General features: G+C 37.1%; 2 protein-coding genes and 1 non-coding gene across 3 annotated transcripts; all 3 read left to right on the forward strand.

Annotated features, from left to right (window-relative positions):
* Positions 1 to 1,280: 1,280 nt before the first annotated feature.
* Positions 1,281 to 1,961, forward strand: LOC145772551 (uncharacterized). Its single transcript, XM_082584413.1, has one exon. It carries the CDS (start codon positions 1,281 to 1,283, stop codon positions 1,959 to 1,961), a length of 681 nt encoding a protein of 226 aa, XP_082440539.1.
* Positions 1,962 to 13,939: 11,978 nt separating this feature from the next.
* On the forward strand, positions 13,940 to 19,119 carry LOC145772670 (uncharacterized). The gene is made up of 5 exons (XM_082584540.1): positions 13,940 to 14,782; positions 14,960 to 15,092; positions 15,435 to 15,599; positions 16,932 to 17,144; positions 17,885 to 19,119. Exons 1-5 carry the CDS (start codon positions 13,981 to 13,983, stop codon positions 18,099 to 18,101), a joined length of 1,530 nt encoding a protein of 509 aa, XP_082440666.1. The 5' UTR covers positions 13,940 to 13,980; the 3' UTR covers positions 18,102 to 19,119.
* A 5,605-nt stretch (positions 19,120 to 24,724) lies between these two features.
* On the forward strand, positions 24,725 to 24,826 carry LOC145773081 (U6 spliceosomal RNA). The gene has a single exon (XR_014289492.1). It is a non-coding gene; the product is annotated as a U6 spliceosomal RNA (small nuclear RNA).
* Positions 24,827 to 26,409: the final 1,583 nt, after the last annotated feature.

Below are 26,409 nucleotides of genomic sequence, written 5' to 3' on the forward strand. Positions count from 1 at the left end.
TCACTTGACAAATTAACCAAACTATTAGCCTATGTCGGTAATCAGCAACGTCTACAAGCGCTGAATCAATACAAAATAGATCTGGGTAAAACAATAATTTATTGTAAAAGTGTGAGAAGCTTAAAATGTAAATATGTCAAATCTTTTGCAATTTTTTTAAAGATTTATTTCTTTGTGATTTAGCCTACTCTATTTTTTTTATTTTGTCCCAATTTTTCATTTTCATAAATTTGTTGATCAGATCTCCTCAAATGAGGAAATTTCCTCACAATTGTTGCATTGGATTTGCAGTTCCACTTGCACTCATCGCTGATCACTATTTGGCTACTTTGCCAAAGACAATCGCAAAGCAATGTAGTATGTTTCAATGAACGTCTAAGATTGTTCAGAACGGCAGATCAAATACAGTAATACCGTACGTCAATGTTTTCTTGAAAATCTATTTTGAAAATCAGCATGTTGCATTGGTACAGAAATGGTTGGAAATTGCGAAAAAGTCACATAACAATGAAATCATGTAGAAAATATTAGCAAGAAAACAGAAAATGTAAAAAAAAGAGGACATTTGAGCATTTTTGGGTGTCCTCGGAGGACAATTTATTTTTCTTCAAAAAAGAGGACAAATCTTCTTAAAAGAGGACATATGGTAGCCCTATGCAATATCCTTGCTGTGAAGCAAGTCTCGTGACTGTACGACAGAAAAAGAAATCCAGTCGTTGCTTTGCAGCTGTGTAAAGTAGAGAATCTAACGATGTAGGATAGTGTGATAGTTTCAGCGTTTTAGTACCAGTACACTAGCAGTTAAGATTCAATTGGCTAGTTATATAGAACATAGTCAGTTAAGTTTAGTATTGTTACAGACTTCGAAGAATATCAGTAGTTGGCGTCACTTTAAATGTACATTTTGTACTTTACACGATTGCTGGACTACTGTCAGTATGTTGATACATTTTAGTACGGCATCGGTTCTGGTAGGTCACAGTTTGAATTGAATAAACAAGAGGCAAGCTTGGAGTCAACATTTTAAACTGTAAAAAAGCGTTGTTAAAAGAGGTGTAAGATTTTAACGCTTAAATCTAAAATAGCTACAACAACTGCATGGGACTATTAGGCTATAGGTTCTCGTACGTCGTACCTACTAGTCTGTAAATATTGTCGGATTTTATAATTTAGGAATGCTAAAAGTTTCTATAATCTGTCACAGTGTAAGTTGATTTCAAGTTAATTAAGTTATCTGCCAATTTATTCCGTTCATCGCTCATTTTTAAAATCTTGTCGCGATGGTGAACACGTGCTGCTGTGTACCGGGATGTAGCAGTGGCTACAAGTCGAGCAAAGAAGACAAGCCCGCTTTATTTAAATTCTCTGCAGATCCTGATATTCGAAGAAAATGGGTTGCAGTTATTTCACGCAAAAACTGGACTTTAAGTAAAAATCATAGAGTTTGCGATAAGCATTTTCATGCTAATGACTTTCAAACAGTTTTCTTTGATAAAAAGAAAAGACGAAAAGTAAAACGAGAAACCACCGAATTAGTTCGAAAACGGCTAAAACCTACTGTAATTCCAAAAGTGTTTCCAGGACTTCCTAAATATTTATCATCAGCTCAAACTATCAAACGATCGTCTGCGTCCACTGCAGCCGAAAGAGCCGAGAAACAAAACGCAAAAATAGAAAAAGAAAATATGGAGTTTTTAGCAGTCGATGAAATCAAAGACTTTTTTGCACTTAAGAATGAACTTCAAAATGTAACACTGCCTTTTGGATATGTTTTCAAAACTGAAGAAAACCAAACTTCTTTTCACCTGATTGACAATGCTAAGTTGAAAGAAGCCCCAAAATTGCTTGCTTTAGTGCTTGTATTTGACAACCTGACTGTTTCGGCCTTTTCGTCATCTTCCCGCTTGCCTCAAAGTACTTATCAACACTTGTTGCAAGGCAAAAACATCAAAAGCCAGTAGCGCACCCAGCATGGGGCTAAGGGGGCTCAAGCCCCCCCAAACCCAATGAAGTTTTTCTATGTTCCCCATTTAAGCTATACCATTTGCTTACAGGTTAGATATGAATAAGACACAACAATACAACAGGCCCGAGCATTATAACAATATATTTTACATATTCACAAATAGTTTTAACAGTCGAACGTTTACGGCTTAACTTTAAGCCTTCATCAGGAATCTGAAAATAAGTTAATTAAAAAATGCAATAAATTTCAACTTCTTGAAGGTAAATTTACATTAGGAAAAGGCAACAACATACTGTAGGCTAAATAACTACAAAAAAATATGCACCGCAGGGAACGTGATATATCAAGCAAATGTTAAGCAGAATGGACGCGCCTCCAGCAAATAATTGTTTGTTTGAATTTGGGTTGTAGCGTTAACAGTGCTTCTTGAATTTTGGTGTCAAATTGGGATTTGCCTTTGCGTAAAATTTTAAATGAGTCAGCAGAGAATTTTTGATTTATGCAAAAAGGACACTCCATGGCATGGTCTTTGATGGTAGCCTACCTTTTTTCAACCCTATCTTAATACGAGCTGTTTTCGTACGCGGAAAGCACGTCACGGGCTATTTTAGCCCCCGGGCTAATTAATCGCTAATAACGGGAGCTATGAAAATCAGAGAGCCAAAATATTTTACAAGATAATAGCAATGTGTATTGTGCGTATAGAAATTAAATTTTTACCTAACAAATTTATTGAAATAAAGTGTTTGAGATGAAAAGACGTCAGAAAGTCGGTTTTTATTCTGCTTTCCCAAAAATAGCTTCAAAATTGAAAGTTTTGAATTATAGCATAAAGTAATGCTAAACTAAACAAAAAATTACTTTTGCTCATAAATATAAGGCATTTTTGGGCGTTTTTACATTTCAAAGTAATTACAGTAACATTTATATTGCATTTACATTAAATTAAACATAGTTATTACTAGGGCCATTTTATATGACCTTAAAAAATCAATAATATGACTTTATTTTTTGGAAAATATGACTTTATATGACTTTATGTGAAAATCGTTTATTTTTACATGCGAACAACGTCACTCACGGAACTAAAGAGTAAAACATACGCAACATAACAGTAATACACATCCATTTTTATTTTAAACCACTGTTGTAGTACAGTTTCATGTAGTGTGGAATGTTAGAGTCTTTGAAGTTACGATTTGGACGTAAAAATGACTTTAGCAAGGAAAATGAGCGCTCCACAGACGCTGATGTGGGTTGACACTTCTGCAGTTTTGCATAAAGCGCTGGTGAAATGTTTTGTCTTTGTAGCTCCATAATTTGTTTCACATCGTTTTTGTCCAATCGCTTCTTAATGTAATTTTTGAGCTCAAGCGGATCTTTTCAGAAATCAAGGGCATTTAGATCAGCATGGGCCTTTTTGATGGTGTACGTAGGCTACAACTTTCCATTTTGAGTATTAAGTTTGAAATATTGTTGTAGTGGAGGCATATTTGTGTTAACTGACTAGTCAACTTTGGATCGTTGACTGAATTTTTGACGCTCTTTACAATAACTCCTTCACCTTCCCATGCATTGACTATTTCTTTTACTTGTGGAAGTCTCTTGGCATAATATTGAGCAGCATTCAACCAGCACTCAACCATTCAACCCACAACGAGTAACTATGGGCTGTGGTGGTATGCCACATGAATCAAAATTGGTACTTTTTATTTAAAGTATACAACGGTATGACTTTATAATTCAAAAATATGACTATATAACTTAAAAAGCTGATTTATGACCTAACCAGGAAAATATGACTTTATATGACTTCATAACTTTCTTAATATACCTCATAGGGATGCGGTTTTTGCGTTAAAATTGATTTCACGACTTACTAATGCATAGAAAAAAATATGACTTTAATGACTTTAAATGGCCCTAGTTATTACTATATTTGATTAATTCGGTCTGCTTTGCTTGGCATTGAGCACTTTTTGTAGTATTAACAGTTTTCATTGTTTTACATTAAATTATATATACCTAGCATTGCACGAAAATGTCTAGCCACCTGAGACGAAATGCTTTATTGTGAAGAGCAGGAAGGTAAAAACATGACCAGTGTAGGTTTAAAAAATTCGAAAAGAACAAAAACTAAAAGTTAAGAAATTCCAGCATATTTCCTTTTGAGAAATATTTCACTACTAAAGTGGGGCGTCCTCATTAAACCCCGTGTCGCTACAATAGGGTTAATTCTCTAAAATTCAGATGCTCCCGTAATGGTGTAAAACTGTAGGCCTATACGACATTTGAGCAGAGAAACGAAAGCGTCTGGGACTTTAATTGAAAATACGAACTAATTTTGAATGTTTTTTAAGTAGGAAAAATGTCCACATTAAATTTACTGTTTACAAAATTAGTGTTTTGTTTCAAACTGTTTTCGTGCTAGTTGTTGTTTTCGCACTTATTTGTGTTGGCAAACGGAAAGCTAATTCTATTTTGTCATACATGACGAAAAAGTCGAGATCTATAGAAGGTTGCGAAAGTGGATGTAGGGATGAGGATGCTGATGGTGCTAGTAGCATGGGGTTCACTAGGCCAACTTCTAATCTGATTGAGAGAACGAATCTTGATGTATCGGCAGCCGGTGGGTTGTGAGCCGTGAGTGCCTTTAAATGGTAATCAAAGGGATAGGCATTGCCCTATTGTCACTGTTACGGTACCATTGTCGCAAATCACTCGGCCGACATTTCTGAATTAGCCCCCCCCTAAAAAAAATTCTGGGTGCGCTACTGTCAAAAGCTTTTCTGGTTTGAGCAATCTATTAGCGCACTGCAAAGCTGTGGCTGATAAGAGCACTTCCACTAGTGCTGCTTTTATTGATGTAGCTGTTTGCGCATTACAAGACTACATCAGCGTCGTGGCTGAAAGAGGTGAAAATGTAGCAAATGCTGCACTATTGTATTTCATAATTGAACAATTGCAACTGCTGTTTAAACCAAAAGAAGGTCGGCGATATTCTGCTACAATAATAACAATGGCCTTTTTGTGGCAATTGACCAGTACATCGCTATATAAAAAATTGAAAACTGTTTTTCTTTTGCCATCCTTGAGCACGCTTCGCTCATATTCCAGTGGACGTACCGTTGAGTCTGGCCAACTAGACCTTCCATACTTGAAGCAACGGGTTTCTGATTTGACAGAGCACGAAAAGTTTGTCACTCTCTTAATTGATGAAGTCTACACAGCACGCAGAGTCGAATACAGCAATGGAGCTTTTGTAGGAATCACTGAAAATGGAGCTCCTGCTAAAACGGTTCTTACATTTATGATTCAATTTTCATGCTCAAAATTTCGTGATGTTGTATGTCTGATTCCTGTAAACAAACTGGACACAAAACTACTGCACTTTTGGTTTAACAAAGTGATGGCGGCCCTTAATGATTTAGTATTTGTGGTTGCAGTTTCTACAGACAATCATGTTTGCAACAGGTAGGCTATGTTTTTTCTATTAAGTTACTGGTTGCAAGACTGTGTTTCATCATTTTCAGCATTCGTGATTTATTGTAAACTAAAATTGCTTAGTAGCAATAGGCTGTATTTTGGCATTCGCATGTGGTTTGTTTTAAACAAAATAACGTTTGTAAAATTAATACTTGTTTACAGTCCTTTTCCTCGGATTTTACAAGCGCCGCTGCTTGCACGCATAGTGCAATGTCGTAGCGTTGATAAATTGTTAGCAATTTTTATCAGATCTGAATTCCAGATCTGGCGCTCTGTATGAATATGTGTTATCACAGTTGTGTTCTTGCTCTTTCGGTCTACATCTTGTAAGACTCAAATCTTGTTTTATGTTAGGTTGTTCTACTTCACCTACAGCAAGTTCCACTCTGTGTATCAAGGTTTATTTCTAGTATCTTTGTTTTTATTTTTAGTAGTTTGCACGAAGTTAATAGCCTACAACATTACCGTGCACAAATACGAGAGTTTTAACAATTAATCATGTAGTTATTGTGGGAAAGAGCCAAGCAGGATCTTTTGGAAGTACTTATTCTTATGTATTTTCTTTGTTGTTATAGAAAGATGATGGTTGATTTGTGTGGAGGGGAACTCAAACCATTTATCGATCATCCTACAAGATCTGGCGAAAAACTTTTTCTTCTGTTTGATTTCACGCACAACTTCAAGAACATTTTCAATAATTTTATGTCTAAATGCTAAATGACGATACCAAATGCAGGTTTTGAAAGTGTACTTGGGGAGTCGTGCCATGCCAACTTCAACCACATTAAACGTCTTTACGCAATTGAAGAACACAAATGTTTAAAAGTTGCCCACACCTTGAAGAAAGTTTCGCTAAATCCCAGCAATGTGTCACGAACATCTCCGCAACATGCTTTGTGTAAGTCGCTTTTAAAACAGTTTTAATTTGCAATAGAATACCTAACGTACAGCATTCAATTCCGTTTAACTATTTGTTTTCCGTGGAGAAGATGGTGCATGTGTTTCATGAAACAGTAAAACATATGCTAATTTTCTATTGATTAGCCTAACTCTTATCGGTTACAACTACAAGTCACATGTAAGAAGTACCTGTATGCGTTTGTATACGATGACACCTGCTGCTGATCGCAGAACTAGAATTTGTGCAACTTTTACTGACTGTAAATTTTATGTTTAGTCTTGTTTTAATTTAAAAATTATTACTTTTCAGGTGTATTCAGTGAGCCAACAATCACTGCCTTGGAGTATTATGCGAAAGACAATCCAGACTTTTTGGGGACTGCTCGATTTTTAAAATTTGTAGTAGAGATTTGGAAAATAATGTCCTTGAGAACGCCGAGCAAATGTGAGTTTGAAAGTGACAGTACGGTTTTAGTTTTTGCTAGTACATATATCTTACGCTTGCAAAGTTCAATCTGCTAGCAGTAGAAATGGTTGATTACCGTAGTTAAAACGTCCACCTCATGTATGGACTGCCCAAAGTTCAATTCTCAGACTAAAAGCTCTGGCATGACAGAAAACGTATCTGTGTTATGATTTTACATTATGTTGTGTGTCTGTTTGTTTGACCTCTGCAGTTATTGTTTCATGTAATGACCTGCACAATGTTAAGCACCACCGCTTCCACTAAATTTAGCTTAATTTTGAAGAATTATTTCAAAATGATAAAGTTTAACTGAAAACTATTAATTTATTGCAAACTCAAAGCCTCAATCATTTGTCTCTTTGTCCTCTTTTGACTTGTCTGTTTACGTGAAAAATATCAGGAGTGGTTGATTTTTGTTAATACGTATTATAAGTTGAGTTTCAAGACTTTTATATTTATATATTGTGTAAACAATATTATGTTGCTGTTTTTGTATGCAGGCTACAGAAAAAGGGATGCCGCTTGCGAGCCTTTTCAACTGACGCAAAGCGAGTCGGACAGCAGGTTCACTTTTCTGAACACAGCTGCCAATATTTTGATATCTTGGAAGCAATCAGGCAAAGCAGGACTAACTAAAGAAACTTTCTTAGCATGCATTCAAAGTATTCAAGCAATGGTGTCTCTGGCTGAGCATTTAATATTCCACCACGACTTTCTCTACGTTCTCCCTGGAAAGTTTTGCTCCGATCCGATTGAGGGAAGATTTGGGTGGTACCGCCAAGTTAATGGTGGCAATTTTTTCATGTCCATAAATCAACTTTTTCAAGCTGAGAAAAAAATCCGTTGCTTAAGCCTAATCGAAAAAGAGTCCATTTTCAAGAAATGTAACCTTGCTCTTCAAAGTGAAAATACACCGTTACATGAGGACTATGTTGAATTTACGGAAGACAATTGGCTTTTGGAATTTTTTAAAACTGCAACCATAGACGAAATTTCCGAAATAGATTCTTCCATCACATACTACGTGAGTGGATACATTGCCAGAAGTGTATCACGGACAAGGAAATGCACCCCGTGCAAAGATATGTTAGTTCTTGAAAACACTGATCCATCCATAACCGACGAATGCTTAAAAAGTAATCCAAATGAACTACTTGCGATGGCAAATCGTGGCGGATTATCGGTACCAACAGAATACTGTTTTACTCTCTGTAGCTTTGCGAACCAGCTGTATGCCGCAGTAATAGCAGATGTCGGCAGCCGTGGCCGAGTGGTTAGCGCGTTGGGCTCGCAGTCGAGAGCCTGCATGTTCGACTCCAGCCACCCACACTTGCTGTTGTTTCTCTGGGCAAGAAACTTTACGATAATTGCCTCTACCTAGTGATCGATTTCGAGTAATGGGTAGTACCAAATTTACGTCATAAGTAGAGTAGACAACCGGAAACAGACATTGCCGTCGGCTGCAGCGTGGGTCAGGTGTACGTCGGAAGGCGTACACCGATGCATAGCGCTCAAGTCCGCTTTCCCGCAATGCAGGATAAAGATAAACAAACAAACAGATGAGCTCATTCGGAAAAAGCTGCTTGCTACCAGCAATCAGCGCGGTTCATTTGTTGCAGCTGCTGCCAAATTTGCGAAGGACTCAGAGTCTTACAATGTTTTATTTTTGCAAACATGTAGGCTACTTCAGGCCATAACAATTTCGATTTAATTTTAAGAGTCTCATTTAATTGCTTTGCGAAAAATGAACTGACACGGTTGAATCGTGTGGAAATTGAACCACCAGCAAAAATGTCTCGTATTATTCGCAAACTGAACTCCAAAAGTGCTAAATAAACTAAATGAAAATTACCCCATTTTGTGTTTCAATTCAACGCTGTTTATCTATTTGCTGTTTAAATTAATATTCTTTTATATTTATGCACTTTTGCATTTGTAGCAATGTGTTTAACTCCTATCGATGTAATAAATTGTAGGAATATTCATCTAAATTGTGAATACCGTACTTAACATTCATTTCTCTGATGTTTAAATTGCTGAATTTAATGTTGTATACTGCTTTATTAATTTTGTTTTATCTGGTGTGAGACTTGAACCAGTGCCATTCAATCATGATCTTGAAAAGCAAGCGTTAAACCAGCCAGTCACTAAATGCATGTTGAGGAACATTTATTCTTCCTTAAATGCACTGCAACATAGTCTGATGCAGTAACCCTCCTATTGTCCGCTTCAAAACAGAATCAGCAATCCCGTTGTTCTAGATATCCCTGAAAGTACCGTAGCTGTTGGTTTTGAAACTTGCTATGAATTGTAAAGTGATTTTTGTTTGTTTAGTTCAGTATTCCAACTGACAAGAGTCCAATCTTCTGCTTTCAGTGTTGACCCCAATAATAATTTGTGCTGGGCCACAAACCTCATTCAAAATCGAAAAAAGAATCATGGCAATAAGTTTGAGAGCTTTTTTAGTAGATGAAGCAAGTAGAGCTGAAAACAAATTTGTTTCGTAACTTGTCTTCTCCTATCTTCACCAGATAGAGAAAACAAATCTTCCGTGTGCAACTTTAAATCGTCGCCTACTATTGATTGATTGATTGAATCTTATCCTCGGACTGGGAAAGCTTCTTGCAGAGCTTAATCCTGACAGTTTCGCATGCTTGTAGAGGCTTTGAATCACTGACGCAGGCCCGGTCACCGAGATTAACAGAGTGAAGTTTCCGACTGTTGAAGTCTTGTTGCCGAGGAATTATTCCATCCATTAGATGCCGCTGAATGGAGAGCAATCCTTAACGTGCGTTAATCGAACCAGCGCCGCTTGATCTTGAAGTTTCTTCGTTCCAGAAGTCACGCGCTAACCAACTGAGCTATCGGGGAGGGCTACAGCAAGAATAAATGTGCTTTTCTGGAATTTTTCATAGCACAGATTAAAAGATTTCTCAATCAGAATGCTGTTGATGTTCTATTTTCCTGAAACAAGTTTCAGACCCTTTTTTTTATGTCTTCCCTTAATATTCTACGCCTAGCCACAGTGCTAGTAGCATGTTGAGTTCTAAAAGAATTTTTGTAAGCCTACAGAATGTTTAAAATCCTTAAACTGGGTGGCAGCAGACAAGCAATAAAGAGAAAAAGATGTTTTTATAGCAACACAGAAAAAATTACATCAGCTGTTTCAGATCTTTTTAATTTTAACTTGTCGCACAACAATTACTTTGATCTAAATCAGTGTTTCTCAACATTTTTTGGCCCAACGCCCCCTTCATGAATTGGCAAAATTTTACCGCCCCCCAACAAAAACGATTAATTATGAAAAGCGAATATAAAACAAAAAATGCTATTAATACTACAAAAAGTGCTCTATGCCAAGCAAAAAGCCAAGCAGAGCGAATTACATCAAATATAGGCTAGTTACCAGTCTCTGAAACCCTTACAGCCTGTTTTACCCTAAAAAGGGGACCATCAGAAGGTTCTTATTCAGATAGAATAAGGGCCTTTTGATGATTCCCTTTTAGAGTGAAACAGGCTGTAAGGGTCTTAGACTAGTAACTATATTTGATAAAAAGCAAATATATATTTGCGAGTATGACAACAGTAGGACTAGGCCTACTGGTAGTCAGTGTGAACCTTGGGTTTGGTGAGAAAGTGCCAGTTTCTCCACATCCGGTGTAAAGCCAGTGAGAAACATTGGAAGATCACCTCTTATGGATATGTCAAGTGGGTTGGTATGTAGCAGAAAAACACAGCTGAATCCAAGGGCGCGGGAAGTAGGGGTGCTCAAGGGGCTTCAGCCCCCCCTGGAGCTAATTCAGCCCCCCCTGGAATTTTCTAAAACTGCTTCAGCCCCCCCTAGAAAATTCTGAAAATTTAAGGTACATAACACATTTTCAGAAAATTATTCGAGCAATAATTGCTACGATGAATCGAGTTCCTGTTACATGTGCTCGCGCTCATCATTCGCAATAAGAGTCGTCAATCACAGGGAGCTATAATACCTCGCAGTAGCTATACCAGCCACCCTCCTTACTAACACGGCGGTCCATCGTCTATTGGACATCATTCTGCATTTCTGCAATATCCACTTTGCAGCATAAAACAGCAAGAGATCTGGTTGTTATAACGGAGTGCGGGCCAAACTTAAAGCATTATGCCCTGCAGGGCGCGGGAAGTAGAGGTGCTCAAGGAGCTGCAGCCCCCCTAGCACAAATTCAGCCCTCCCTGGAATTTTCAATAATTGCTTCAGCCCCCCCTAGAAAATTCTGACAATTTAAGGTAGGCCTACATAACATATTTTCAGAAAAACGTTTTCGAACAATAGTTGCTACGATGAATCGACTTCCTGTTACGTGTGGTCGCGTTCATCATTTGCAATAGCCTAAAGAGTCGTCAATCACAGGGAGCTATACCTCGCAGTAGCGGTACTAGCCACCCTCCCTCCTAACACGGCGGTCCATCGTTTATTGGACACCATTCTGCAATATTTACATTTCATCCATACTTCTGAACATTACAATAATACATGATATTGCTTTGTCATGTCTGACTGACATGACAGAAGATATTGCAATGAGAGGAGACGCACATGCAAACATAGCCTATTCGGCTTGCTAAAACAAGCACGCACGATGCGGCTTTATTTTGCGATTACCTGCAGCGGTGAAGTTTATCAGCCTACAGAAGCCGTCGCAAGACAGCTCCAAAGCAAGATCTTTACTTCTTCAGCTTTGGAATCAATCTCCATTTGCCGCGAACGGATCAAAAGTCTCAGAAAAGATGAATTTGTTTCCAAGCTTATGGAAGCAGCGAACGTCTTTGCGTCTGTCAATAACCTAAAGACGCCAAAGGATCCCCGAGTGAGCAAAACTCCAGCAAGATTTCGAAACACAGAGGAATCGGATGCTTTGTCGTTTGCGGGAGAAGGAGCTTGGAAATGGCAATACATCGAAGCCCTTGATTTGGTTCAAGCTGAGCTTGATCGAAGATTCGACCAGGCGGATCTTCTTACAGCAGACAACAGAGAGAAGGCCCTTTTGAGGTGTGCAAACGGTAAGGAAAGATCTGATACGGAGATCAGCTTACCCGATGCCATCGCCTAAAAACGGAACTTACTTTGCTCAGCGATGTTGTAACTGGAAAAACCGCAAACTCCGTTAAAGGTTGCTGAGCTATTTCGCAACTAAACCCTCAAACACTAGATCTTTTCAAAAAAACGCGAAAATTCGTGGAGCTCTGCCTTGCCTCTCGGTTTCAGCTGCATCATCACAACGTTCCTTTTCTGCTCTAAGACGCCTGAAAACGTGGTTGAGAAACTCAATGACAAAGAAAAAACGTATGGTGGCCCACTTATCTTGCGTTGATGCATGTCCACCAAAACATTTTGGACACTGTCGATGTCAAAAAACTCATGACACAGTTCTTAGAGAAAACACCTGAGTGAAAATCAATCTTCGGAAGCGTGTGAGAACACATTTTCACAAACTGTCGTTTTAATATCACTTTCTAATTTGTTCGTTTTCATTCTTCATTTGTTACAATTTACAATGTGTGTGATTTGGCACCATTTTTGTTTTTACACAGGAGGTGACGAATGCCCACTATCAGTTTGAAATGTTTTCCCACATAAGGGGGTCTGGGGGGCGAAGCCCCCCAGAAGCTGACAACACTACGGCAGCTTCAGCCCCCCCTAGAGAAAAATAGTTCCCGCGCCACTGGCTGAATCCCTTTTCCACCAGGTATGAGGTAAGAAATGCTACCACGACGATACGAGCTCTGACGAAATCGTTACGCTGGGTGGTAGATGGGTTAAACCAGAATGCACCCTAATAATCAAAACGCCCCCCTTAATCCAAAGTAACCATACCGCCTCCCTGAAAAACCAAAACGCCCCCCGGGGGGCGGTACCGCCCCGTTAAGAACCACTGATCTAAATGTAAACAACCGAACATAAATTAAAAAGATCATAATTTCACAACCACAAGTTACTTTTCAAAATTAATTAAATTAACCATGAATAGTCGGTTTGTCATAAAATTCAGTTTCACTTATTTAACTCAAGTTTAAACTCTTGTTTTTCTCGTAGTTATGTTGCAACGGACCATGAACGGACATACATTAAGCCTACCGTACGAACACGCACTAAAAATAGGTAGGCCTAGCTGTCAAGTTTTCATATACGTGCAGTAGCTAGGCCTATTGTTTAAATTTAAAGCCTATCCCACGCTCTTTTGAGTTTAGACCGCTTACTTCAATTCTGGTCTAGTCTATCGTGCAAGAAAAGTCAAAAGATCGCAGTAGGCCTATATATAGGTTACAATCGTATTGCAACCAGGGAGTCGAACCGTTTGATTTTTCCGGTTCGGGTCCGGTTCAAAGATTGTTTCAAAATTTGGTTCAGTTCCGGTTCAGGTTCGAAGAAACTTAAAACCGGTTTTATAAGTTCCGGTTCGGGTCCGATAAAATTATGCCTAGGCCTACTATTGCCCAACTACTAACTAGCCCAATTGGGCGTGAAAACCACAAGGTTGGCAACACTGATCTCAACACTGCTTTGCTCAATTAACTTGCCTTTGTTGATTGTTGCACAAGTTACAATCAAACTATATTGTCTATGATGTCACAGAACAGAAGTTGTTTACCTCAAAAAATTCCTCTCCAAGGCATCGATGATAGTGGATCGTGTGTTACGGAATAGACTATAATTCATCCGTACAATGTGGCCTCCAAGATAACAACATGCTACGTACAACTTCACTTACCACAATGCGAACAATGACGTAATGCTGGAGTGAACCGCTTTTTTCAACCGGTTCGGGTTCGGTTAGGGTTTAAGCTAACTCAAATTTTCGGTTCAGTTCCGGTTAAGGTTCAGACAAAATCGCACCAAAACCGGTTTACAAAAATCCGGTTCGGGTTCGGTTCGACTCCCTGATTGCAACACGTATGAATTATATTGTTGTGGGCTTGATACTTGTTGCAAAAAGTATTTGTTTCCTTTTTTACAATGGGCTACTGTACAGTAGTTGTAATCGAAGTGCAACATGTGATGATTTTGGCTTGCATGAACGCGTAGGTGATATAAAAGCATTGCAAACTTCCTGGCCATCAGTTAGTTACCAGTTGCAGAAGTTTGGTCGATTGCTGATAATAAACTGCTGTCAAGAAAAAGAGAGAGATGAATATTTCGAACTCAACAAGGCCGACTCAACCATATGACGAAGTTTATTGGATCGTTTCTGAAGTTTTGATAAGTTTAGTTACCGTGTTATCCATGTACTACCTGAAAGCTTTGTTTGTTCATGCATTGAGGTTAAGAAAGAAATCTCATAAGAACAGTGAGCAGATTCAACTTATATGTATCGTGACAGCTGGAACGGTACTTGCTCTTGGAAGATGTATATCGGATCACGTAGTAGCGTTTCTTGGTTGGGAGACTGACCACTTCTGCCGAGTATCTACGTCATTTAGCTTTGTCCTGTACTCAGCAAGCGCTTGTCCGGTATATGTCTTTCTTTGGAAGCGACAGCACAAGTTTTATTCCAGTGGCAAACTGAAGCATTTATACAATAAGAAAATTCTTTATATAAGTTACTTTACCATTATCTGGTTGGTCGTTGGTTGGTTAGCTGTCACTGTCATATATCAAATCCCAAGCGTTACAGGCTGGCTTTACCAAGCCACGGAAACTGGATGTCGCGACGCAAATGATGAGCAAGACCTTGAGCTTCTTCCTTTGTTCGTAAATATCATAGCATCGTTGGGACAAATCGCTTTATTAGGATTGTTGTTGTATCCACTAGTGAAGTGTAGAACAAAATCAAAAGCAGTCAAAACAGCAGAAGAACATCCGGGAACATCAAGGGAAAGAAGAGTTCTCACAGAACACGTGAACCAAGACGAAATAGCTAATCAAGACGTTGCCGAATCTAACAATTGGTATGCTGCTGGCGGTGAAATTGAGTCCAGGAATCACTCAGGTTAGGTCTGCAATAGTTCATTTGCTTTGCAGGCTGTTGTTTTTCTTAAAGTTAAATAATTTCATCACTGTGCTAACAAGATTAAAAATGATTCAATTATAGTTTTACCACGAAACGTTAACTCTGCATTTGTATGAATTCATGGCCTCCATTAACCAATAAAGATTTTTATCCCAGAAAACGAATTGGGCTACACAACCGAGGATTATGGATTCCATTCGGAAGTTGATAGTGATTATGAGTTCAAACCAAGATCACATTTGAACCAACCGGGTTATTCTCCTAGAAAGAAAATATACCGACCAACAAGGTAAATCGTGAATGGTCTGGTTCGTCACTAAAATTTATTTTCATTGTGTAAAATCTTGTCACGATAAGGAGAACATGACTTTTTGCTGTTTTATGGTGGTTTGTAGATGGAATCGTTGCTGTGTAATTTTTATTCCTGGTAGACTAAATTCATGACTGGATGTATGCTGGTTTACATGATTTTCCTAAACCTTACTACGATTTAACGATTGGTGTTTTTTTTACTTTGTTCAGTAGCCCACTACATGTAGGCTTATTTTCTGGATGGCCCACACAAATTTACGCATGGTTTCTGTGCTTCAGACATGTCTTGTTGTTTAGTGACGTTTTTTTTTTTTTGCAGAAAAGCAGATACCGTATCAACAAAGCCACGTAACAAACGATTAGATCTCAACCATAAGCGCACCGACTCCAGCAGTTCAGTCCACAACATGATCACTAAAAAACAACGATCATTAAAACGATCGGTTCCAACAAGACAAAGACGAAGTCGCTCTGAAAAAAAGAGGTAAATTTAGTTGTGATTCATCTCTGTTGTGATTTAAAACATTTTTGCAAATTACTATTTTACATTAAAAGAAACCTATCGTCCAAAATCATTGTAAAAAGCAAGCAAAATATGATCAAACAGAACTACAGACAGTTACAGAATGGCAATTGAGTCACTTGCCTATACGAGTAGGCTATATAGCCTACGTGCAATGTACGAAATCCTAAAAAATAGCGGGTTTCCCGATTATCCATCCGATAGCTCAGTTGGCGCCCGACTTTACGAAAGAAGAAAGAGCAAGATCAAACGGCGTTGGTTCGACCCTCGGGCTGTCCGCTTGAGCAACGCATTTCAAGGACAGCTCTCCATTCAACGGCACCAGGTAGATCAGGGGTGACGAACCTTTTTGCGGTCGCGGGCCACTTTGTCAATTACACATGAGTTATCGGGTCACACAGCTTAGCGCTTGTCAAAATTCCATGACGTCATATATTGGAATCAACCAAAAATACAAGGTGAAATTGGTGAATTGTGTTTTCACAACTTTACCTTATAACTTTCCTATTTTCTAACAGTTAGTGTTTAGGGAAAGAAAATAGCAAAGGAAGGGTGTACCAGTGAAGGCATAAAACAGCTTTGAGATGTCTTTAATGCATGAGCGATTGTCAAATTGTTTTGTGGGCCGCACAAAGTTCTTTGACAGGCCGCAGGTCCGTCACCTCTGAGGTAGATGAAATAATTCACAGACAACAACACTTCAACAATCGAAAGCTTCACTCAGTCAAATTTGGTGACCAAATCAGTGGTTCCAAGTCTCTGCAAAGTATGCAGAACTGCCAGAATTAAGCTCACAAAGAGCTTTCCTCATCTGAGAATAAAGATCAAATTAATCAAAATGGCGACAAATAGGCTACAGTTTAATCTTATTTTTTCAATAGAATTCTTAGTCGGCAAGAAGCTTAAATTAAGCAAAACTGTGATTTAGCATTCTGCAGTAATGTTATTTTAATTTTAATAGTAACAACAATTGCGGAACTACTTATAGAAAAGGCTGGCAAGACAAAGCAATAAATCGGAACAACTGTTACGATGGAATTGTTTAAGCGATTGTGTTGCTTTGCCTTGCTTGACTTTGCAACAAAAAACAACTCTTTCTCGAAGTTTTGCTGTCGTGTCAGCTTTATTTTTATTGATTAAAAGTGACAAAAGCACAAATCAATTGAGCAATTCATCATATTGCTTAGCCTACTATTATTGTTCTAAATATGTTTCTGCACATTTATTACACAAAACCCAACCCATCTCCCTGCATCGAAAAGCTTAACTTTATGTTTTATTTTTATTTTACAGAGACCAACATATGAACAGGTTAATTAAAAAAGTATTTTTACTCGCCTTGGTGTGTGTTTTTACGGATGTGGTTGCAACAGTGCTTCAGTTGTTGCTGGTGACCCCAGAACTCGCCTACCTTGCAATTTATGACGTCAATATGATACTGAACATCACGTGCGTGATATTGTCTTTTGACAAGTGGGAGCAAATATTAATACCTTGGACGAAAAAGTAAGTTGACTTTATGTCGTAACACTTTGCAACGTCATAAAACTGATGCTACTTCCTCTCTTGACTCAAAGAATTGTTGTAAAACAATTCTTGTATTCTATAAACCAAAATATTCTTTAAGCTCTCATAAAAATTGCAATTGTTTTGTCAGGCCTACAAAAAGATCTCTAAAAATAGGTAGACCGACTTGCTTATTGCTTTAGATATTTTAAAACTAAGAATGTACGTTAGTGAGCACGAAGTTAATTTGACTCATTTTACACAAATAAAAAAATGTCGTGCTGTTTCACAATTTAAACTACTGCATTTGATTGAACACAAATTCCATTAGGCTTTTCAAAATGCTGATATTAAAGGTAGCACTGAAGATGAAGACAGTATAATTTTTGAAACGTTTGCTGAACATGAGTTTAGTATCTACATTTTGGGCTTTTTTTATCAAGTAAAGATCATTTATTTAACATACTGATTAGGCTAAAGCATCTCACATAAGATAAGTATTTAGAAATAAAGTTTTGATTGTTTAATATTTGTCACTCGAACAGTGGCCACATCAGCACTCTCCATCACTTTTGTTGTCTTTCTTATGCTTGAACTATTACAAAAAACGAATAAATAAGAAATAGCCTGCTACTAAGTCATAATCCGTTAGATGCTAGTTCATTGAAATAACACACTATGTTGGTACAAGAACTGCGCATTTCCCATTTTGTTTTTGTAACTCTTTATTCAATTATTAGATGCAACAACGTTTTAAGAAAAAGAAGAACTGAATCAGCTACTTCACAGACAAGCATTGCTTCTGCAAGTAGTAGAAGTGGAACCTTACAAAGAGGAAATGCAGAAACCAGCTTCACTCAAATCTTTAAACCGAGAACAGCTTCGGAAACCCAATCCATATCCAGCGCCAGAACTGGATCGTTTACCCTTTCCCGACCGACTACACCAAATAGGTGACCATTTGAATGACAAGACACTGATAACGGAAAGACCATGTGATTTTATAAATTGTTTTTTATCGCAAAGGTTTAAGCTTTTAACGATTACGCCATTTCTTTTTAAGTCATTTTTATCATTTCCATCCTGATGGGGAGGTTCCACACCACGGACTGATGGCCTCCTTGGTAATCCATGAGAAAATTAAATTTTCTCTCATAGAAGAATTTTAGATTTCAGACTGAACCAGTAAGCGTACTGTAAAATCTTGTGCATTTATACTGAATACACTTGTGTATTTCATATTTTAAACAGTGTATTTCGATTTGAAATGTGTAGACATTGTGTAAACTTACACTTGTGTAAACATGTTGTGTTGAATTTTGCACAATTGTTTAAGTTCACGATATAATTATTCACTGTGCTTCCGTTTTGTCTGAGCTAGCGTATATACAACGGACACTAGAAGTCTATGAAATGTTACCTTACCAAGAGGGAGAACGAGTGGGCTGTAATGAGTTGAGTTATGAATGGTCTTCAAAATGAATTTTATTTCTTCGAAACAAAATCGCTCACCAATAAATTAACCTGCAACCAAATTAAAACAGAGGTAGGCTATTGATGCAGCCTGCTTTTGCTTCCAACAAGCCCAACACAACACCAAGACTTAATAAATAAATAGGCCTCTGACCATGTTTATCTTTTCGAAGAATACGCTGGGCTAAAAGGTCACGCAGCGGGCTTGTGTAATTGCCTCTTTTTTTGCATCATAAGAAACTCGTAAGTTTTCTTACTTTTTTCAAGGTTGTAACAAAACAAAATCGTAAAAAGAAAGGGAAAGTTGAGCATGGACTTCTCCCAATTCCAAAGCTTTAAGTTGTAGGCCGAAAAGCTTGACAGTTTCACTGTTTTACAGCAAATACTAAAGCCTACTTTCAACCACTTTTGCCTGCCTCATTTTTATTTAAATGAATGTATAAGTGTCGCTTTGAGATTTTCAATTTCGCATGTCTTTATTTGAATAAGTCTCATCACAGATAAGCATTGTAGGCCTATTTGCAGATCTTCCAAGTTTTGATATGTCTCCAGTCCAGACAGCCACTTTATCTGGTTTAGATCTGGTCAGATCCGTACCCGATCTGGTAAAGATCTGGACCAGATGAAGTGGTTGTCTGGGTCATTATCCACCACATGCTGCACCAAGTGATCAATAAAAGTTTGTTTTAATCTAGACGTGCAGTGAACGGTCGTTATGGCTAATTGTTTGCCTTTTAATTAAATACATGAAAAAAAATCAAAACATTTGACCATATCTTAAAATGTGTGTTTATTTGAAACGTTGGCATGACATAACTTAGCTTATTGCTTTAGTAACCTAACTTTAATTCCAACCGTTGCACAAGTTTCCTTTTATACTAAAACTAACATAACATTTCAAGAATGGATTCAATTCTTAAAATACACTGTTTTGGAGAGTTCGTATTGTTCTCAGTGAGTAGCCTAAGTTTTTTTTTTTTTTTTGTATAAACAAATAGCCTATACATTCGCTTGGTGTAGGCCTGTTGGTGATTTTCTAAGTAACTTTTAAAATACTTTTATTTAATTGACGTCAAGAAAATGTTAATTTCGTAACAACTGCAAATATGCAGCAACTTTTTCATAGAAAACTTCAGGCAAATGACCCTGATCTCACTTTGATGGTGAAACAGGAAATTGCAATCACTAACCTACTTTTCGCATCAGAGAAATTGCATAAGAATAGAGCGAACAAAGCCTTCGCAATGGTTACATGTACATTGTACAGTTGTAATCAGTTTGTTTATAAAAGAACCTATACACCTTAATTCAGCATGACAATGTTAGGTGAAAACGTCTCATTATTAGGGCGATTTTTTGTAACCTAAAAAAATTCAAAAAAGTGACTTTATTTTTGCGAAAAAGTAACAAAAAAGTAACTTTATTCAACGAAAACAAGAAAGCGAAAGAAAAAGCAGCAATTCAACATAAAAAACATTTAAATTAGCTCCAATTTGTGCTTAAATTATAGTTGCACATTCAAATTAAACATAATGTAATGTTTTACATTCTCTGGCAGAAAGTTTCTGTCAATCAAACACTTTAGCTGTTGCAGGGAAAACAAGTAGTTAAATACAGTTAACGCAATTTGTTTCATCGAAAAAATTACTTTACGAATTTTCGAGAATACACGCGATATGAACAAGCATGGGCTCATGCAAACCTAAAATCCGTACCATGGTAGAACATGTATTAAAAGTTTTGGCATTAGGCCTACATAGATTTCAAATTCATCTCTACAGTAGCGATGAAAGATAAATAAACAAGGGAATTAGGCAATAAAGTATTCAAGATAAAGTGACCTAATAAATGAAAAGTAACCTAAAAACACAAAAAGTGACTTTTGGTAACTTTATAACTTCTTAAATATTGACCCCACATTCCCATAACCATGAAATTTTGGTTCTACATTTCTTTTGTTGATTGGTACAACCAAAAAAAAGTAACTTAAGTAACAAGAAATCGCCCTACTCATTATTGTTTGAGTGAAAAAAGAAACAACATTACTGGTTTTATTAAGTAGGCTACTGACACTGGGATGCATTTTTATCACGTGACATGCAAATCAGTGTGGGCTACTCTATACCAACGTATTTACATGAATTAGAAATAGGGGAGAGTGGGGTTAGTTGGAAGGCGGGGTTAGTTGAAAAATGATCATTTTGTAACTCTCGATAACTTTTTTAAATATTTACTGCCAACATGTGAAGTAGTTTATCAAAACACATAATCCATGTTAGTTTCGATTTGTTGAGTCAAGATATACCTGTTTGGCTGACAATTTTGTATTTTCTTACTTTCGAAGTAAAATTTTTGGCGTATTGAAAAACATCTTATGCGTCGATATCGTTAAAGATAGGCAGAATTTTTTTGGTGGGTGTCAGCCGTAGGTGTTCTACAACACCAAGAAATAAACAAACTTTAGTCCAATGCACCATGCTTGAATATTTTAGGAAAATAGTTTGTCATATGCTAATGGGGCTAGTTGGAAAATAGTGGGTGGGGTTAGTTGGAAAATGTTTTGATAACGGTATGACTATGTAGTATGATATGAGTATATCGTCGTGGTATGATAATAAGTAGTATAAGCTCCAATCCAATGTACTTGTTTTAAGCAGACATGCATTGTAAAATTTTAATTTGAATAACTTGGAAAGTGCTATATATACGGCATCACAAGTTTTAACAATGCGTTTATTAAGAAATGTTTTTAAGATGATTTGATGTAGAATTCATTGCATTTTGATTTTAAAGCAAGTAAACATATTTGCTTACAACCTCATGTAAATGTTTGTTGGTTGAAAAAAGAGTATCCAGTTCATTAGTGGGCATTAAACTGACGTTTTTCAACTTACCCCAGGCATGGGGTTAGTTGAAAAATCAATTGTATGTTTGTTTATTTTAAATTTTTATTAAAAGCTGAATTGACTCAATGATTATTTTTGGTTGTATTATAGAGAACTCCATAGATGATAATTTAAGTCGCTTCAAGTTGTCAGGTTATGCACCAATTGTTTTAAATTTCACTTTAAAAAAAAAACTTTCCGACTAGCACCACTCTTCCCTAAGGTGAACTTTAAGATATCTAATCGTCTAGTTTTAGTTTTGGCGTTTTGCATGATTGAAAATAAAACAAGCCTTTTGTATTACACTTAAAAACGTCACAAAGGAACTTTGTACGGTACTTTAAATGAAGTATTCATAAGTTTTGGAACAAATGATAGTTGAAAACGGTTGTTGATAACATAAAAAAATAAAATGATAAAATTATCCGGGTGAAATTGATGAAAAGAGACACATGACCAGTGAGCACATTATAAAAAGCATTTCTTAATCCGTACTACAGTAGGCCTACTTGTTATAGTTTTGCATAGAAACACCTTTTTTTATAGGCTACTAGAAAAGCTTTGTTTGTGTATAAATTGTATTATTTTTTTGTATTCTTATAATTTACTGTGGAAAACTGGGTTTTGTATTTGAAGATTCAAAAAGACTTGTTGCTAAGCAGTTCAAGCAAAATGCTTCGGTTTAAACACATGTTTATTTTGTGATCATCACAAGTAGCAGAAAACAATATACATGACCCTACTCAGCTAACACAATCAACAAACAATTGAACAAGTTTCATTTATACATCGCTACGTGATTTTTACCAAGGCTGGTGAGGTGACACATATGAAAGTAAACGATAAAATTTAAACATTTGTTTACGAATTTGCGCTTCTATTCTTTTTCACACAGCCACAGCTGCCTATTCACTCCAACTTCGCATCAATGCTCTCCTGCAGACAAAAATGCAGCATTGAAAAAGCATCATATACGTAAACGATTAAACTACCGTAGCCTACCTGGTATTAAAGGTTTTAAAAACTTAAACAAAAAGATTAAAATTTATTCAACAGTTATATTATATTTGACAATACAGTTAGTAGATAAAAGGGAGAGAGAGCTAGGTTTACAACTGATTGCTGAGTAATTCAGTATCACTTAGCACTAATTTAGTAACTTTGCCCCACAGAAATAAAGAACTTAAAAAACATGGTACGGTAGCTTGTTTGCTTTCTATTTTTTTACTGCCTTGAAATTAATTATAGGCCGAAGCCGATAGATGTTTGCAACACGCTTATTACTTTAGAAAGTTTTATAAACTAACAAAATTAAGACAGCCTATATACAGCGTATGTCAGTGAGCTAGAAAGAAAATTTTAGGGGGGCAAAAACAATTGTTTGGGGGGAGAAAATATTTTGATGTTCAAAATAAAAGATTTATTTTAAAATTTAGCTACTGAATGCTGCCAAAAATTTAAGAAATGTCATTTAACAAGTCAATAAAACTTTGTAATAGTATTAAAACATATTTTTTGGGAGATAAGGTAAATTTTTGTGAGAGCAGTTCTCCCCCTCATGACCACGTCCCTGCTGTATGTAAGTTTTCATTTAGTGGTTTAAACAATATAACGTGGGAAAACGTAAGAACAGTGTGAGGTGACGTTATAGAGCATTAGAGCAATGTTATGGCATTCCATGAAGCAATTTTGAGAATATAGAATTTGCTTTTGTTGTTTTGACCGCTTGTAGGGATCCCCACCAGTTGCGGCAGGCTGGCCAGGGTACGATAGAGTGTACAGTACAGCGTACAATAACAACAAAGTAGCATTTTTTATTTGAAAATCGCTATAAAAATTAAAAATAAAATAATCTGATCAATAAACTATTCAATCTAATTTTATGTAGCTTGCTTGAATATATTAATACGTTATGAATTACCTGGTAGGTTCATAGTCAAGTTTGTAATTTCGTTGACAGCATTGGTTATGTCCTTCTCTACAAGTTTGATAGAGTCAAAAGGCTCTGAATCAAAAAAAAAACGAAACAAGATTAAGCAACACTATGGTAGGCCTACAAGGCAAAATTGAATTAAATTGAATTTAGGAATAATAACACAGTAGGCTACGCTGAGTTAACTTACAGCAGGGGTCACCAACCTTTTTTGCATGCGGGCCACTTTGGCACTAAGGAGAGCTGTGGTGGGCCGCACTAATAAAATGTTAGGTAGGTTGACTCTTATGCTAGAAAAGAACGCATTACGTACCCAGTATCCAGCGTTGCATGTTGTTCATATATATGTTAGAATACCGTAGCAACAAAATTAATCGAACAACGCTACTGCCAGGCCAAGCTCCTTTTACAACACTTTTGACTTTTTTGACAATGCCTAATAAATAGAGGCCACTTGTTTTGTGCACTTATAGCGAGGCGAGCGGTTTCATCAGAATATTCATCGCCAAGCAAGAGTGGTGTTGTTACTTTGTTTCGCAAAAGATATCTTGCAATTAACAGTTTCAGTAAACAAGGAAATGTTTGACACATCGCAATACAGGCAACAATAGTGACCTGCAAACATATCAACAAAAGATAGGCTCCAATAACAGGGAAAAAGGAACCAGGTACCATCTTCTCTTCTCTCGTGTTGTCGCTATATGTCAGGGCATCCGTTGGTTAACCACTGCCTGGTGTCGTCATCGATGGAAACTAGGCCTTCCATACCATGAGGAGGTCTGTATAGCCGGCAATCCTTGATAATGTGTGCTGCCATCTGCGTTTCACCACACTCACAAGCAGCACTCTCTGCCGACGAAAGCAAGTACCTCCACGTGGCCGCCCCCGCAAGTACCGACTTTGGGATACTAAACTTGCTATAACTGTCGCTATAAAGTTATGCGGAAGAACAATCATCAGAATGGCACCCCCAGACCAAGCACAGCGTCCTTGTCAGGGCGAACAGCACCAGCTGTTGTAGGTCAAGGAGTGACCATTCTGCAACTAAATGTTGAAGGCACCACCAACGCTAAACTAGACATCATCACACCAGGTACCATGAAACAAACGCTTGTGGAAATCACCGAAAAATCGTAATTTATGAACAGTCTTCCCTCTAAAAAAGCAATGAGTTGGTTTTTCATCCTTTTTGGGAGAATCTATAAAACCGTCTTTCTTTTATTATAGACAACTGTCACTTGCGGTGCTCATCAGCGTGGCAAGAATTTGTTGATTAACAACATTTTGCAGTACTTGCTTCGGCAGTACATATACTATAATTGGAACGATACAGATTAGCATGGCTCCTGCGCAAGGATGACACGCAAAATCGTGAAACGTTCCATATTTCTTTAAAAAAAAAAACGTTTTGCAGTAGGCCTACTAAGCTAAATATTTTCATAATGCAATCAGAAAAAGTCTCTAAATTTATATGTAATATATTGCCAATTTATTATAAATTGAGTTGGCACACCGACCCATTTTGCCAACAAAAACTTGTATAAAGAGAACACTGCTCGTGAAACACAATAACGGTGAAACTCGCACTAGTGTTTACATGACATTTGCAAACTTAAAATAAGCAACCCTATGCTCACAGACAATTTCAAAATTCGAAAACAGACGTTTTAATCAACCACTGGGACAGTGTGGCTGGACATCGCATTCGAATAACTTTAAGCAACCCCCACCTTGAACTATAATCTGATTGGTCGGTCGGTGGAATCGTATGCAATGCGAAAATATGCTTCCAGGAAAGTATTTTTTGCCTTCGTGCTCTTTAACTCCCTCAAGAAAAGTATTTTTGGTTATACTTGTACGCTGATACCTTCCGCGGGCCGCAGCGATACAGCGTGGCGGGCCGCATGCGGCCCGCGGGCCGCCATTTGGTGACCCCTGACTTACAGCATTGATTTTGAGAGGAAACAGTATAAGCTACTTTCGGCTGCAAAAGCTTAGGCTACAACACGAACAAAAAACAAAAACAAAAAATAGAATAACCTACTAGCTAAAGGCTGTTGAAAAATGAGAAAGCTTTTGAGATCTTTAATCTCTGTGGTAATTCTTTATTCGGACAGTAAAGCAACGAATAACCACTGCAGATTTTAAAACTTCTACTTAGTAGCCTAGTCTATGTTGTCTAATGATTAACTGTTTAAGAGAAAACTTAAAAATCCCCTTGATATCTTACCGTCCACTGCTTCAGCAATAATTTTCTTTAACTCTTCTTTGTATCGTTGTGATTCACCACACCTTTCCAAAATTATAGTTGGCCCGTTGCATTGAGGAAAATCATGCACTGATTGTTCGTCCAAGCTGTGACAAAGATTAGCGTTTCCAGAAGTCACTGAAGCCACAATAGTTAAAAGATAAATAACTAAGAGTGAGACTGCATGCAGCAATTGCATGTTAATTAAACAACAATAATTTTATTCGTGTTTCACTGGCAAGTCCTGTTACCATCGTCAGTGTTGTAAACTAATCGACTACATTAGTCGTTCGATTTCTGCTGTAGCCTATTATAGTTTACTGGAAGTCAAATCAATAGATTTTTGCTGTTGCGTCATTGTTACTGACCATTTAAAACTGTAACGTAAAGTAATAGGCAATAAAAAGGAGGACATCCTGTTTTATTAAGAGGAATTACTTGAATGTTATTTCAGTTATGTAGTTTTAAAATGTTACACCCACCAATAAGAGAACCTTTCCAGCCTAGCTACTACATTGCACCTATATTATAGGCCACTCGAAGAATTATTTTAAATACAAATTATTTTTAGCTCATTTTTATTATCATGCATTGCAATTGTTTTCAATTTTTGAATTACGTTTTTATCAAGTGATGTTATCTAATTTAGGTTTTATCAATCCGTTACTGCATGTCTTGTGAAATTGTTAACAACAAATTGATAACGTAAAGGTTTTACCTGTAGCT

Source organism: Aplidium turbinatum, chromosome 6 (genome assembly GCF_918807975.1).
Source record: "Aplidium turbinatum chromosome 6, kaAplTurb1.1, whole genome shotgun sequence".
Classification (NCBI taxonomy): domain Eukaryota; kingdom Metazoa; phylum Chordata; class Ascidiacea; order Aplousobranchia; family Polyclinidae; genus Aplidium; species Aplidium turbinatum.